Source organism: Octopus sinensis, linkage group LG1 (assembly GCF_006345805.1).
Source record: "Octopus sinensis linkage group LG1, ASM634580v1, whole genome shotgun sequence".
NCBI classification, from domain to species: Eukaryota; Metazoa; Mollusca; class Cephalopoda; order Octopoda; family Octopodidae; genus Octopus; species Octopus sinensis.
The window spans coordinates 167,728,914-167,743,951 of record NC_042997.1 but is presented as its reverse complement, the minus strand read 5'-3'; the positions used below and the strand labels follow the sequence as shown (position 1 = coordinate 167,743,951).

Sequence of the window (15,038 nt, the reverse complement as noted above, 5' to 3'; positions counted from 1 at the left end):
GATAGCGATAGAATGATGTAAGAGAACAGAATTAGTGCTAGAGAGAATTGTAGGGTCTTGTCTCACAGTTGCTTTCTCCCTCTGACCAAGATTCTAGCTGGTCAGCCAGACCTCGTTGAGTCGTCATCGACGGTGGCTAACTGAATTTTGCTTGGGGTATGCTTGCTTATATAAAGATCCAGAAGGATAGATATATCATTGAGATCAATAGATTTAGTTAGTGGTCTTGTTATCTATTCTAGCTTTTGGTGAAGTAGAAGAGGTTAGAAAGGGTCAAGTGTGAAGACATTAATTTCGGCCTAGCTAAAGGCATCAGGAAGATGTAAAAACTGCTGTCAGAGAAAAACCATTGTTCCACCGTGGGAAAAGTTCTGTAGCAGTGTTGATTTAAATTTGGCTACGGTGGGTCGAATCTACTTCATGCATGCAAGATCCACTACACGTACTTAGCAATTTAGATAAGTCGTCAAACAGGCTGGATTCGAACTGGTGACATCTGTCAGTCACTATAGTCATAGAAATACATCAGAGGACATATTTTCAAAACGTAAACAAATCAATTTATAACTGCTAACTCCCACCTCCAGATACATTTATACTATACTTTGAATTCTTTATGAATATGTCGATAACAGAACAAAACACTAGGAATTCAAAAACTGTATCACTGCAGATAAAATTCACAGAAAGGTTGGAGGGAAAGATTTTTTTTTTACGATACTGAAGCGACGCTTATGCAACAGTTTTAAAAATATACTATAAATGACGGTTTTTAAAACATCGTAATTTCTTCCTCAATGGTGTTAAGAAAAAGACAAAAACTGAACGTTTGAACTTGTATTGTTGCATCATCAAATTTAACTATCTATCCATCACTCTCTCTAATAACATAGACCTTCTGTCTGTCTGTCTGTCTGTCTCTCTCTCTCTGAGGCAGCAATTATCCTTCTCCACTGCAAAACATCTGTTTCTGTCCCTCAATACTACTCCCACTACATTTGAAGGGCCTTGTCTTGTAAGTTACTTAATGACCTCAATACTTCTGATGCCACATAAAAAGCACCCAGTACACTCTGTAAGCGGTTGACGTTAGGAAGAGCATCCAGCCGTAGAAACTATGTCAAATCAGATAGCAAAGTTTGGTGCAGTTTTCTGACTTGCTAATTCCTGTCGATGGAAAAAGGCGGCGAGCTGGCAGACACGTTAGCACGCCGGGCGAAATGCGTTGTCGTATTTCGTCTGCCGTTACGTTCTGAGTTCAAATTCCGCAGAGGTCGACTTTTCCTTTCATCCTTTCGGGGTCGATTAAATAAGTACCAGTTATGCACTGGGGTCGATATAATCGATTGCCCCCCCCTCTCGCTGCCAAAATTTCGGGCTTTGTGCCTAGAGTAGAAAAGAATTCCTGTCGATGGAAAACGGACGATAAATGATGACGACGACGAGGAGGAGGAGGAGGAAAAACATGAATTGATAATAGAGATCTGAATTCTAATGCAGTTAAATTTACAGACTATGGTAACACCTATATCTTGTAAAGATGCCAGGTGAATTTGAGTTGCATGAAAAAACTAACATTTATACTTACAAGTCAGTAATATTTTGACCCCCTCCCCACCAAAAAACAAATGCCAACCAAGTTATCCACTTAGAAGAATTATGTCTCTTCCTGTTTTTGTTATATGTTAATCTAGACATGATGAATATGATAATGGCTTTTGTTTACGTGACTCCAGTCAATACAGCTATAAAACTCAGAGTATGACTGGACGCACATTTATGGTGATGAGGGGGGGGGAGAAAGGGAGACTACTCTAATTTTCCGTGTTCTTTGTCTATCGATAGGTACTGAAATCATGCGTCCAAACTAAAGCAATTCGCAATAATCACTTTAAGCACTCATATAAGGTTATATTCGTTTCCTATTCTATTTTGTAGTAGTTATAAGTACTATCAAAGAAGCTTCTTCCTCGTTTCTGAGATACCCCGAAACGTAAATTGTTTACCTTGTCAAAAACTGAAAATTTGGTATTAAGGTACTTTGGGAGTGATTTCCCTTATCGTAAAACCGGTTTATTGAGAGAAAGAATATATACATGTACCTCAGTTTCCGACTCAACGGGGGTTTTTTTTTTTGTTTTGTTCTTGTTTTTGTAATTTTTTTTAAAGACATCAATGAAAAATAGAAACCTTAACATCAATCAGTTTTGCATCCGGTCTCGGCAAAGATATTTGAAAGCATAAAACTTTTTAGGAAATCCTAAAAACTAATACTGAAGTAGAGACTATGTACAAATCGTTTGTTAAAATAGATAAAAGAATTTTTTTTTAATGTACATAATTACAATATTTACTTTTATTTATACAAGTTACGGGGCAACAGTTCCAGTATTCCACGGAGAGGTAGCATTGTAGTTCGTACCAGAAATTTCAAATGTGTGTTTGTACTTACTGAGTATAAATTTGAGCTTTTTTTCATACACTATGCTCACAAGAAAGCTCCTGTTGCCAGATCTAATCCTGGTAGTATTAAGTGCCATACTATTCCTTCGCAGAAAAGGTGGTAGTGATAGCGCGTGCTTGTGGCTTAAGTCTAACGATGGTATTCGCTATTATCCATGAGGCGGCGAGCTGGCAGAAACGTTAGCACGCCGGGCGAAATGCGTAGCCGTATTTCGTCTGCCGTTACGTTCTGAGTTCAAATTCCGCCGAGGTCGACTTTGCCTTTCATCCTTTCGGGGTCGATTAAATAAGTACCAGTTACGCAATGGGGTCGATATAATCGACTTAATCCGTTTGTCTGTCCTTGTTTGTCCCCTCTGTGTTTAGCCCCTTGTGTGTAGTAAAGAAATAAGTATTTGCTATTATCCATGGTAAACAAAGGATTTGATTGTCATCTAAGATACTGGTCGGGAGATGAAGATCACCATAACCAATAAGAAAATTAGCAAAATCGTCCACGGAAAAAAACCCCAGCTTCTTTGTCTTTGGTTTGAACGGCAGAGTTACCAGCACACTCCCGTAAGCCAGATTATAATTCAAGAGAAAGCGCGTTCGTTGTATAACAACCATAAGAGGGTAATAGCATGACAGAAAATTTCTAGGCCAGTTCAAGATGGTTTTGGTGATTCTGGCAGCGACACAATCTTCATATAGTTAGGGTCCTAGGCGAATATACATCGGCGGACATAGTAGCTGTGGTCAAGTTACCTGCAACAATAGCAAAGATTATAGAAGACAAAAGCTTTATTTATCGGCAAATTTTCATTGTGGATGTGACTGAGCATTCCTGAAAAAGAATGCCAGATTGGTCCTTCTTAGCTAAGATCTCTAAAGACCGTCTGGCTCTTATGTTGGGACGCAATTACTCGAAAGTATTAATGGGCGCCTCACCTAGAACTCGCAGTTGTCAGCTCTCTCCCTTGCTCTGCGAGAAACTACACATATTCCACAATCCTGCAGTATCCATCAACAGGAAGAATGAACTATGTTATTGTTGCCACCAGAGGTATGCCTTGTTAATGAACTTCAAACTATTGGCAGCTGATAATTCAGATATATTCTAGGCCTGACTGTCCCTCACACTAGAGCAGGATATTTAATCCCTGTCGTCTCTATAGACTACAGCCCCCACTATGTTGATCATCAAGCCTCATTTTTGACCCAGTTCCTATATAAAGACTACTGCTATTAATGTTAATACTTCACCGAACGACCACCGATCTACTGACCCGTGCCAACTCACCCACCCTACCTTCTCGAGCCATGCCTGGCTCATAAGGGCCGGTTTCATTGACGTATAGATTCCCCACCTGGACGGGATGCCGGTCCGTCGCATGTGAGCTGCTAGATGCAGGAGGAAAGAGTGAAAGTTGTGGCGAGAGTCAGCAGAAGTACGCCATTACCTTCTGCTAGAGCCGCGTGGAGCTTAGATGTTTTACTCATAAACACACATCGCCCAGTCTGAGATTCGAACCCGCGATCACTGCTCTAACTACTAGGCCACGTGCCTGCACAATACAACGAACTGATGTTACTAAATATACTATACTACATCTTGCCGCCAAAGTGACGACAGCTTCTTGTGAAATTAATTTCCGAGGACTTGGGCTTAAGAATAAAGAGGAGTTAGTGTCGCTTCCACATCATTAACATCGCATGCCCTGAGCTGATCGATGGAAACCATCTTAAATCTCTTACTCTTTTCCAGTAATCTGATGAGACGGATCCACCCTACGTGCCCATAAAATTATGTCCTATGGAGCTGAGTCAAACTGTTAAAAATATATATAACTCGTACTAAATGTGTTGCGTACCACTTTCTGTTGTATATATTCATACATCATATATATATATATATATTGGGTCATCCCATAAATAATGAGGGTTTTTTTTCAATTGCATGAACAAAAAGTCGGAGGGAGACGGAATAAACTACCTGCATCTACTTGCTTTAAAAGCAGGTAGTAATTTTACCTTGTGTCCTTAGTGCAGGTTCGATTTTAACAGTTACTTTTTCAAAGCTACAATGGAAGTGACAAAGGAGTATATTCGGCATATTTTGCTTTATGAATTCAATAAAGGCAACAACGCAACGGAAAATGCGAGGAATATTAATGCAGTTTATGGGGATTGGACAATAAGAGTAAGCCAGTATCAACGGTGGTTCCAGAAATTCCGAACCTCATCCTGGAAGATCTGTAAAGTTCGACCAGGATGTCTTGCAAAACCTGGTGGGACAAAATTCCACCGTAACTGTTGAGGAATTAGCAGAGAAACTTGAATTTGGTTATTCAATTATTCATTGTCACCTGCGTGCGATCGAAAAAGACAACAAATTGGGTCAATGGGTTCCTACAATCTTTCCGAGTCTGTATACTTGACCACATAGAGCAAGGATGACATTCCAAAGGCTGGAGCAGTTTGTACGGGAAACGATACTCCACTCACCATATTCGCTGGACATTGCCTAATCTGATTATCATTTATTCCGCAGTGTTCAGAATCATTTGGACAGAAAAAATATGAATTCTGTCGACAAAGTCAGAACAGTACTGGAGGAGTATTTTTCGTCACGGACAAGTGAATTTTGGAAGAGGGGCCTTGCAAGCCTGCCAGATAGATGGAAGAGCATTGTAGAAAATGAAGGAGAGTATATTTTAGATTTAAAAGAACTTTATCTTAATTTTGAAAAATAAGAAAAAAACATTATTTATGGGATGACCCAATATATAATTTAAGCAATGAAAATGTACCGAGCAGTTAACTGAAGCACGTTCAATTCTGATACTACCTGACGTCATCTACAATATTTACACAATTGTCACTGGATCTGCTTCAGGAATTCCTCAGTGTTCGTTGAGTATATAACAAATGATAGAGACGAAAAATGGAATATACAAGAAATTTTATTGCACACAACGATCGTTTTGACCCATTTTGCATCGATGTGAGCAATCGTCGGATTGGTCAATCTGTTCGCTTTTCCCCATTTATTTTAACTGTTATTTTTCCTCATATAGAATTCCATATAAGTTCATCTGAACACAATTTCATGTAATATTGATTTTTAATTTGTTTTTTCCCCATTCTTGATTCATCAACCATCTGGAAGTTTTATTATTTACAGCTGTTCACACCTCATTATAATACAGATTCAAAACAGGTATTTTACCCCCAGATTCTACATTCATTTTTTTTTTTTTCATTTTCTAAACACACCACCCCAAACAATAGATTTTAGCTTTTTTTTTTCCTATAGTAAAAATATATATTTAAAGCAATGTATAGAACAAACATAAGCAGATTTGTAATTCATAAGTCAACATCATTACCATTTTGAATATTTTAAAAATAATAGAATTTACTGTAAATGATGAAAGATTTAGGTTAAGTTAAATTTTATGAGTAAAAAAGGTTCTAATGTTCCAGAGTCAGTAAAAGAACTAGAATTTCACACAATGATATAATATGTTTGTTAGTAGTCAATAACAAAGCTGGATTGCATACTGTAAACATATCTGAAGCATGTTGTTCATGGCTGTAGGAACTAAGAACTATGATAATGATGATTTAACTTATATTTTAAAAGTATTTGATATTCAGATGAACTTCTATGCTTGTAAAATCATTTAAAGTAAAACGAATGGTGCACAGACAATCATAACATGGGCCACCACAGAACTATATAGTAAATCTAGGAACATTGAAGAACTCCCCACTACTGTTGAGTAGTTTTAACTTATTTATAGCAGATTAAGTATGCTAATGAATATCCTGAGAGTCACTTACAGCACCATTTTCAAGCCCCAGCATGGGCCTTAGTCATGAAGCATCATCATATCCTTAATGCTTCAGCAATTGTGTAAGGCAACAGTTGTAAGACACTGTTTTAAGACATCATTTCTTAGTCTATCACAGTGAATTATTATCTCAAAGACATTGCCTAAAGTCAGTGTATTGAAATTTTGAGTTGAATTGAAACATCATCTTGAACAATCACACTGTTTAATTCAGTTGTATATAAAAAATACAGTTTCTCTTCAACTGCTCCACTTTAAAAGGTGATATTAGGTGTGATAAATCCCAGTTATAGGACAATATCCATAGAGGTGGCAAGTATTTAGGATGAAGCCCAGTATCTACAGTATAGTGGTGATAGCAGCATTTAGACTTTGGAATGTGTCTGTGATTCTTTATTCAAAGTGAGGTAAAGGATATGTAATGGTTAAATGGGAATGACTTTAGCATCAGGTCTTGGAATCTGAAATTAGAAGTGGAGCTAAGCAATCTAGAAAAAGCCTGATATGTTTCAGAAATGCAAACTGGGTACAAAGTGCTGTAACATGGTAGTAAAGCATTAAGAAGGCTAAGGAAGAACTAGGTTATGCAGACAAGCTAAAGCAGGATCAGAAAGGCAGCGAGTTAACCAAAACTATAAAGCTATAGAAATTAGAATAAAAATCACATGAAAATACTGAATGAATCAGGGTAGGGTAAATTCTACTGATAGTCTGAATCCACAAAATTGGTTTGGTCTTCAGTGTCAATAACAAAAGAACATCTCAAAATTTTAGATTCCTTCTCTAAAAAATCAATTTCAATTTTTGTGATCATTTAAGGAAAATTTCTTCAAATATCAAAAAAATATGTCACTGCTATAGCTTTTATGAGAGTTGAGTGGTTGAGATGCTGGACTGCTCATTATTTGTTGTTCAATCCAAACAATTTGCAAATTGTCATAACCCTGCATTAACAAATTACTCTACTTGCCTTCGTTTATCTGAAAAGAACATACTCTTTTACTCTTGTTTCAGTCATTTGACTGTGGCCATGCTGGAGCACCGCCTTTAGTCAAGCATATAGACCCCAGAAACTATTTTTATTCTTTTATTCTCCATTCGTGGCCGTTGCCAGCCTCGCCTGGCCCCCGTGCCGGTGGCACGTAAAAAGCACCATCCAATCGTGGCCGTTGCCAGCCTCGCCTGGCCCCCGTGTCGGTGGCACGTAAAAAGCTCCATCCGTCTGTGGCCGTTTGCCAGCTCCGTCTGGCACGTAAAAAGCTCTCACTACACTCACGGAGTGGTTGGCGTTAGGAAGGGCATCCAGCCGTAGAAACACTGCCAGATCAGACTGGGCCTGATGCAGCCTTCTGGCTTCACAGACCCCAGTTGAACCGTCCAACCCATGCTAGCATGGAAAGCGGATGCTAAATGATGATGATGATGTAAGCCTAGTACTTATTCTATCGGTCTCTTTTGCTGAACTGCTAAGTTACAGCATCGGTTGTCAAGCGATGTTGGGGGGACAAACTCAGACACACAAATATATACACACATACATATATATACGATGGGCTTCTTTCAGTTTCTGTCTATCAAATCCACTCACAAGGCTTTGGTTATAGTAGAAGACACTTGCCCAAGGTGCCATGCAGTGGGACTGAACCCGGAACCTCATGTGGTTGGTAAGCAAGCTACTTACCACACAGCCACCTGAAATATTTCCTGGTAGAATACCATGAAACATTTTGATAGAGTATTTACTTTGTTATGAAGGCTCTACCTGATGAAAACAAAGTAACTGAACAACTGAAAACTATTATACATTCATTATCTTTTTCCCATTCTCCAATGCACATTTACACACACACACATACATACATACATACATAAATGTATATGGATGTGTATTTGTCTGAGTGTCTTTTGTTCAATATATATCAGTGAAAGATATAAACAATGGCCGGTAAACTGATAACCGCGATGCTTTCAAACTAAAATACATATGTGGTATTTGTTTCACTCAAGTTGCACAAATACTTCCTTTCGCTATCATAAACATGGTGAACCAGTGACTAACCTTTTAAACACCTGTAACCAATGATACTATTGCTCATGAAATGTGATATATACAGAATAAATAAATACATGCAAGCATACACACTCTACACATACAGCAGGGATTTGTTTTAAAATAGAGCATATGAATGCAAATATGCATGATGGAAACAAGTCAATGCTCTGATTTTTTTTTAATAACAAAAAAATTTGCTGAAACATCTAAAAATAAATAAAAAGACAATAGCAAAAACAACTCCAGATGTTATTGCTGATCTCTCTCTCTCTGTCTATCAGATGTCAAATGAATAAAAGCCAATTTATTAGTTTATCTATGAATATTGATAAAGTGAACCAAAATCATTATGTGGAATTCATTTGAGCTGTTATCTCTATTGATCATTTTCATGAGAACTGTTCTAAGAAATTGAAAATATTACTGCTAAAAGCATTCTGTATTTCTCTTTTAACCTTGTGATCTCCATGGTACTGCTGGAAACTGTGTTACCTGTAGTACTCAGTTCCTTCTAAAGAGACATTATACCAACATATTTTGTTCTGTGAGCTTGACAACCATAGGATCACAATTTTTATGTAGTGGGGTTCAATCTGCTTTAGTTAAACTACAACCATGCATGCTCTACTCTCCAGCTAGATTGTATAAATCTGTGTAGATGCCCAGTATTAATCCAACAATTGTGTAGATTGGGTAATGAACAATACATCCTATTATTATTTTTCTATAGTACATCAAATGGCAAATTACCTGACTTTTGTTTAAAAAAAAAAAAGAATTAGCTGTAATCAAGAGAAAACCATTCTGAGGAAGAAAGGGAACCATTCTGTACTCTACAGCACCTTGGTTTATCCATGCCTGCCAAGTTCTGAGGTTTCTTTGTATGATTTTTGAGTCTCAAGCTCAAATAGCTAATTCTGGGAGAGAAAAAGAAAGCAGAATTCACCTTAGTACTTCACTGGTATTTTATCAACCCTGGAAGGATGAAAACCAAAGTTGATTCAGATGGATTCTAACTCAGAACACAAAGAGCCAGAACAATTACTTCAAGTTGTAAGTCCCAAACTTTCACAATTCTGGTAGATGACCACCTTAATCTTCAGTGATGCAGTAAAATAGCTTGTAGGATAGATTAAGACTTGGTTCTATGACTAGATAAAACTTGAGCACTGATCAATTGTCAACATTCTATTTTCATATCTAGGATGGCAATATCACACATAAACATGCTAAACCATATCAAAACCACCCAATTCATTGATGAAGACTAAATCCCCAACAAGTTAGAACAACTGGTTCAGTTGCTCTGTTTTCCTTCTTTGTCATTCTGCAGCTAACACACCACCTCTGTTTTCCTGAATTAGTAAATTGCATACCACTTCTACTCCATTCCACCACAGCTTTTTGTTTTTCTCCTCATCGGCATCCTTGCTGATTTTCACTTCCTGGCTTTGCCAAGTCATTCTACCTCAGATGTGCAAACTTCTCTCCCAGCTCACATGTTTTCCTACAGATGCTCAAATTGTACAGAACTACATCAAAGAAATCTGCTTCTCAACTATGTGGTTTAAAGTTTGATCCCACTGCATAGCACCTTGGACAAGTGTTTCCTCCACTGCTTCATGTTGACCAATACCTTCAAATTTGATAAATGGAAGCTGTGTAATACCGCGCGCGCTCATGTCTGTGTGCATGTGTTGATACAGAAGTGAAGTTACTTTCTTTTACATCCAACAGGTGAGTTTGAGAATATAGATGGGTAAAACAGCAGCAGACTAAACTACAAGATACTTTTGAAGATTGAGTTTTAGCATGGCTACATTCCAATGATTGACACAATAAAAGAATAATATATATAATACAATATAAAAAATAGTGACACATGATCACAGATCTATAGAGAACTGATACAGTCAAATATATTTCTTCTTACAGATCCTGGCACAGTTTGAACTCAGAATGTAAGGGACCTAACTAAACTGATGTTATCGCCATCACTATCAATTATTTTAGACCATGTTTATAATCATTTTTTGTCCCACATCCCACTTCAATTTTCAAAAAAAAACAAAAAACAACATGATCCTCACTGTAAATGGCCAACTTACAGCATAGATATATATACAAAAGAAGTTTTAATTAAAACTTCATTGCAAGATTTATTCATTTGTTACTTACACCCCATTCTGAAGTAACTCACACTCCACCAAAACGTTTCCATACCCCACCTTAAGAAACATTGTACTAAACATTAATATATAACATAATTAAATATTATGGTAGAAATTTTGATAGTAATGAAATATTATAAAATCTGTTAAGTTACTGACTAACCAATAAAGAAATGCATAAATATAGTATAGAATTACATGAAAGATACTCTATGCTTAAATGAGTAATTCAAAGATTCTTATGTTACCAGTTCTATTAAATCCATAAGATTTTCAAAAGTTATCAGGTTTGATTCACATTGTGTAGGCTGAAACAATTCGACAGCCGTCTAAAGATACAAATATGACAACACAATGGGTGGTAGATGGCAAGGACAGAGGAGACCAATACTAAACTAGTTGCTACTCTTGGCCTCCTCTGTCTATTGCTGTAAAATGATCCAAATCAGTGGATCCATGGAGATAATCATAGACCAAGTATATTGTGGCATTCTGCCCATTTTCCAATAATATCTTTCGTTCATTATGAACTGTAGAACATTTTGAGTGTAGCACTCAATATAGGTGTGATTTAACCCAAAGGGCAGCACATACTAAAATGACCTATCATGAATGGCACTCTAGCTATGAGCAATCCATTTTTTAAACATAACAAAGCATGTTGAAGGAAATTATGCTGCCAAGTTCATGTGTGTATGTGTGTGTGCATGTTGTATAAGGTTTCTAAATGAAAAGTAAATATTAGCTGAACAAACAATTTTTTCTACCTTAGTTAACATGAGCTGTTGGTTAATCATTTTCTCTTGTCAAATAATCAATATATTTCAAGAAGTGTACATAACTGTGCAAGTATTCTGTAAGAATGGAGAAGGAAGAAGGGTTTTTTGCTGATAAAATCTGATAGCATATGAGGGTTCCCCATGGCAGAAGTGGGGCAAGCACAGTAAAATTGATTACTTTTGGTGCAGTTAGTACATACACCCAGAACCATGCTAATAGCTTAGGAGTGAAATTTAGGATTTCTTGGTTTTCTGTGAATCGATTTTGATAAAACTTTTCCCAGCTGGTTTGCACACTATGGCAACACTATTGTTATGTTTTCATTATTCTGTGTAACGTCTTTTCTTTTCTATTTTAGATCCTTCAGCTTTTGGGTGAACCACACTAATAGCCCATCTAGAAATTTTTTTCAGAAAATGAAGAGTAATGATACATATTAAACATACATTGAGTTTATATTTAACAGAAAGCCATAATAATACTATAACATTTATTGACATAATGAATTATTTAGCCACATGAGTGCCAAGGAAGAAATGATCCAATTGTGGGACCTCCATGATTGTATCAGCTAAGCATTTAAGGAATTTAGGGAGTTTAGGCCACAAGTCATGTGGGAAACCTGGACAAACAAACAAAGCCATTTTCACTGCTTCTGGACTTCCTCATGTACTGAAAACCACCAGAAATTGCATCTTCAGAACCATGGCTTCCATGCAAGAACCCTTGAAACTACCTCCACACAGGAGTTTGAATCTTCAATGGGCCCAAAAGTACATAATGTTATACATGAGTTGTGTTCTGTTCATTGACGAAACCAGGGTAACCCTTGACGAACCTGATGGTTGGGTCTATTTTGGAGATGAGCATCACCAATGTTTACAATCTCAACAACAGGGTGGAGGACTCACGTTGTGAGCTGGTATCATTGGGGACAGACTAGTTGGCCCAGTCAAAGTACCTGAAGAGGCTAAAGTGACTGCAGCCGCCTACTGCAATCTCCTGAAGGAGGTCTTGGATCCCTGGCTAGATGACATACTGCTGTCACTTCTAAGGAATCTCGTATTTATGCATGACAATGCTCCCTCCCACTCTCCTAGAACCACCCAAACATTACTAGGGTCTTACAGCACACAAGGTGAAAGGTCGATGGTGTAGCCACTAGCATCTCTGGATCTCAAACCCTATTGAAAATGCTTGGACCATCATTAAACAAGATGTTTATGCCAAATGGACACCAATTTATGTTGAAAGATGTCTTATGGGTGACCATCAAAGCTTCAGTAGAGGCAGTCCAACCTGCTACTATTAAGAAGTTGACAAATTCCATGACTAATATGATTTTTGAAGTTATCTGTCGAAATGGCACTCATGTGGCTAAATAATTCATCATGTCAATAAATGGTATAATATTATGGTTTTCTGTTAAATATATACTCAATGTATGCTTAATATGTATCATTACCCTTCATTTTCTGAAGAATCTGAAATAAAAAGAAAGGACATTACACAGAATAATGAAAACATAACAATGATATTGCCATAGTGTGCAAACCAGCTGGGAAAAGTTTTATCAAAATCGATTCACAGAAAACTGAGAAATCCTAAATTTCACTCCTAAGCTATTAGCATGGTTCTGGGTGTATATTCAAAAGACACCAACTAGGTATGTATGGCAATCCCAAAGTGCTATTTGGAATAATGTACTAAATGGAAAGTTTTGTGTCAGAAAAAGATATTCTGCTCGCTTGTTTTAATTTCACTCTTGTCAACTTCTCTATTGGATTTTCTACTTCCTACGGCAAGTTCACTGTACTCCTTTTGTTGGTTTCACAAGATAATACAAATATAACTAACCAGTCTCTTTGGATTCTGTTTTACAGGCAAGAAATACCCATTGTGAGATATGAAAAGTGGGGTAAAAAAAAAGGAAGTAAATTTTATGTATTAAATAAAATAGAGCTTAGTTAGTAAACTTGCGGAAGCTTTTACAATATCAGAAGGAAGGGCAAAGAACACACACAACTGTAGATTAATGTAGTTAGTTAAAAGTGAAGACTTCGATTTCAGTAGGAAGGCCTTTTCTGATAATACAATTCACAGTGTGTGTTATGTATTTGTACTTTGTAAAGAATTAGCAGCTGTTTAGTCCTGAAGTATTTAGAAAATTCAACTTTTGTGGTATAATCTTGGTTACATAAAATATCTCACAAAATCCATGGAAAATAATTGTTAGCCATAGAATTTGCAAGAAGTTGATAACACACCATAATAATGGCCAGAAAGGATTCATAACAAGCCACACTCTGAAATAATGGTTGCATGCATTAATGCACAAACAAATGCAAAGAGCATGAATATGAAATATCATGTCTTTTTCTCTTTTGTTATTTATATACAACATAGAATCGGTCACCACCAAGTGGAAAATATATTTCCGCATCCATTACAGAAATCCTCGTCAGATCAATGTTTCAATGGCCAAATGGTCTTGAAGTCTTGAATATATACACACACATAAATTAACAGCTAAAAGTTTTTATATATAAACAATATTAATCAGTATATATTTGTAAGTGTTAGAGTTTGTTATATTTTTAACTTAAAATAATATTATTTACAAATGTTTACCAATTAATACATACATATATACATATATGTATATGTATATATATATTGTGTGTATACGTCTGTGTGCATTTGACGGATAGCAATATATGTGTGATTATATGCACACATACATTACAAATGCACACATAAATATGAAACAAGCATTGAAAAGAGTAAAAAAAATATAATCAGGAGATAAAAAAAAAATATGAACAGAAGGAAGTGAATGTTCAATCACCAACATCGGCATCACGGTCACCAATCAGATAAAGGATGTGGAAGGCAACAGCCAAGAATGCAGTCCCTGTTAAATCCCCAATAGCTGTTAAGTAAGGAATAGCAAAGTTATCTGGATCATTTCCATTCTTCCACATATGTATGACCATCCAGTTGGCAATGTAGAGCAGTAAGGCAACCTGGCAAGATAAAAGGCAGATTTTGGTTAGTTTTAGCAACAAGTACTATTTGTTATATGTGTACTTGTGCACACACAAACACACACACTATAGCCATCAGACCAGTATGGGTTGGACATGCTTACCACACAGCATACTATTACTCATGCACTGTTGCAAGGCCTAGCAACCCAAGTGAAATCTCAGTATGTAATCTCAGGTCAACACACACACACACACATTCCAAAAATCTTAATCCACTTCCCTATTTTCTACTTCAAACAAACACCACTGTCTTCATCATACTCCAACATCTCCAGCTTACAAGCATGAAACATCACATCAACACAACTCCTACCACACACCACTACATCCAACGTACTCATCACAAACACATAGCTGGCTTGTTACTACTTCACTTGCAACATAACCTCAAATAGTTTACCAAGCCAAACACAATCACTAGCTCCACAAAGGCTTAAATCTCAATGCATCCCAACATTCTGAAATACTACTCATGCTACACAAATTCATTAACGCAGATTACTTCCCTTACTGGAATAGGATAGCTTACCTGAAGGAGAGCAGTGGTAAGATAAATGGAAGCAAAGATGAAAGTTATGGTTGTGTGGCCAGCCATCATAAATGATATTGTGTACATGAAGATCAGATGACCTGGGATAACAAGGAACAGCATCACCCGGGATGACTTTGAGTCAACATCTGA

General features: G+C 36.9%; 1 protein-coding gene across 5 annotated transcripts in view; it reads right to left on the bottom strand.

The window, feature by feature from the left end:
- Window positions 1–2,762: 2,762 nt before the first annotated feature.
- The window catches only part of LOC115209148 (solute carrier family 41 member 1), a 54,018-nt gene continuing 41,742 nt past the window's right edge, over window positions 2,763–15,038 (bottom strand). For 2 of the 5 annotated variants that reach the window (XM_036506691.1, XM_029777340.2), the window contains exons 10-12: window positions 14,886–15,034; window positions 14,155–14,332; window positions 2,770–3,210 (exon numbers count right to left, since the gene is read on the bottom strand). In XM_036506691.1, coding sequence (XP_036362584.1) covers window positions 3,149–3,210; window positions 14,155–14,332; window positions 14,886–15,034 — 389 coding nt within the window. In that variant the 3' untranslated portion in view covers window positions 2,770–3,148. Of the gene's footprint in view, window positions 3,211–14,154; window positions 14,333–14,885; window positions 15,035–15,038 lie in introns of all 5 variants that reach the window. The other 3 variants (XM_029777329.2, XM_029777319.2, XM_036506694.1) reach the window with 2 other exon arrangements.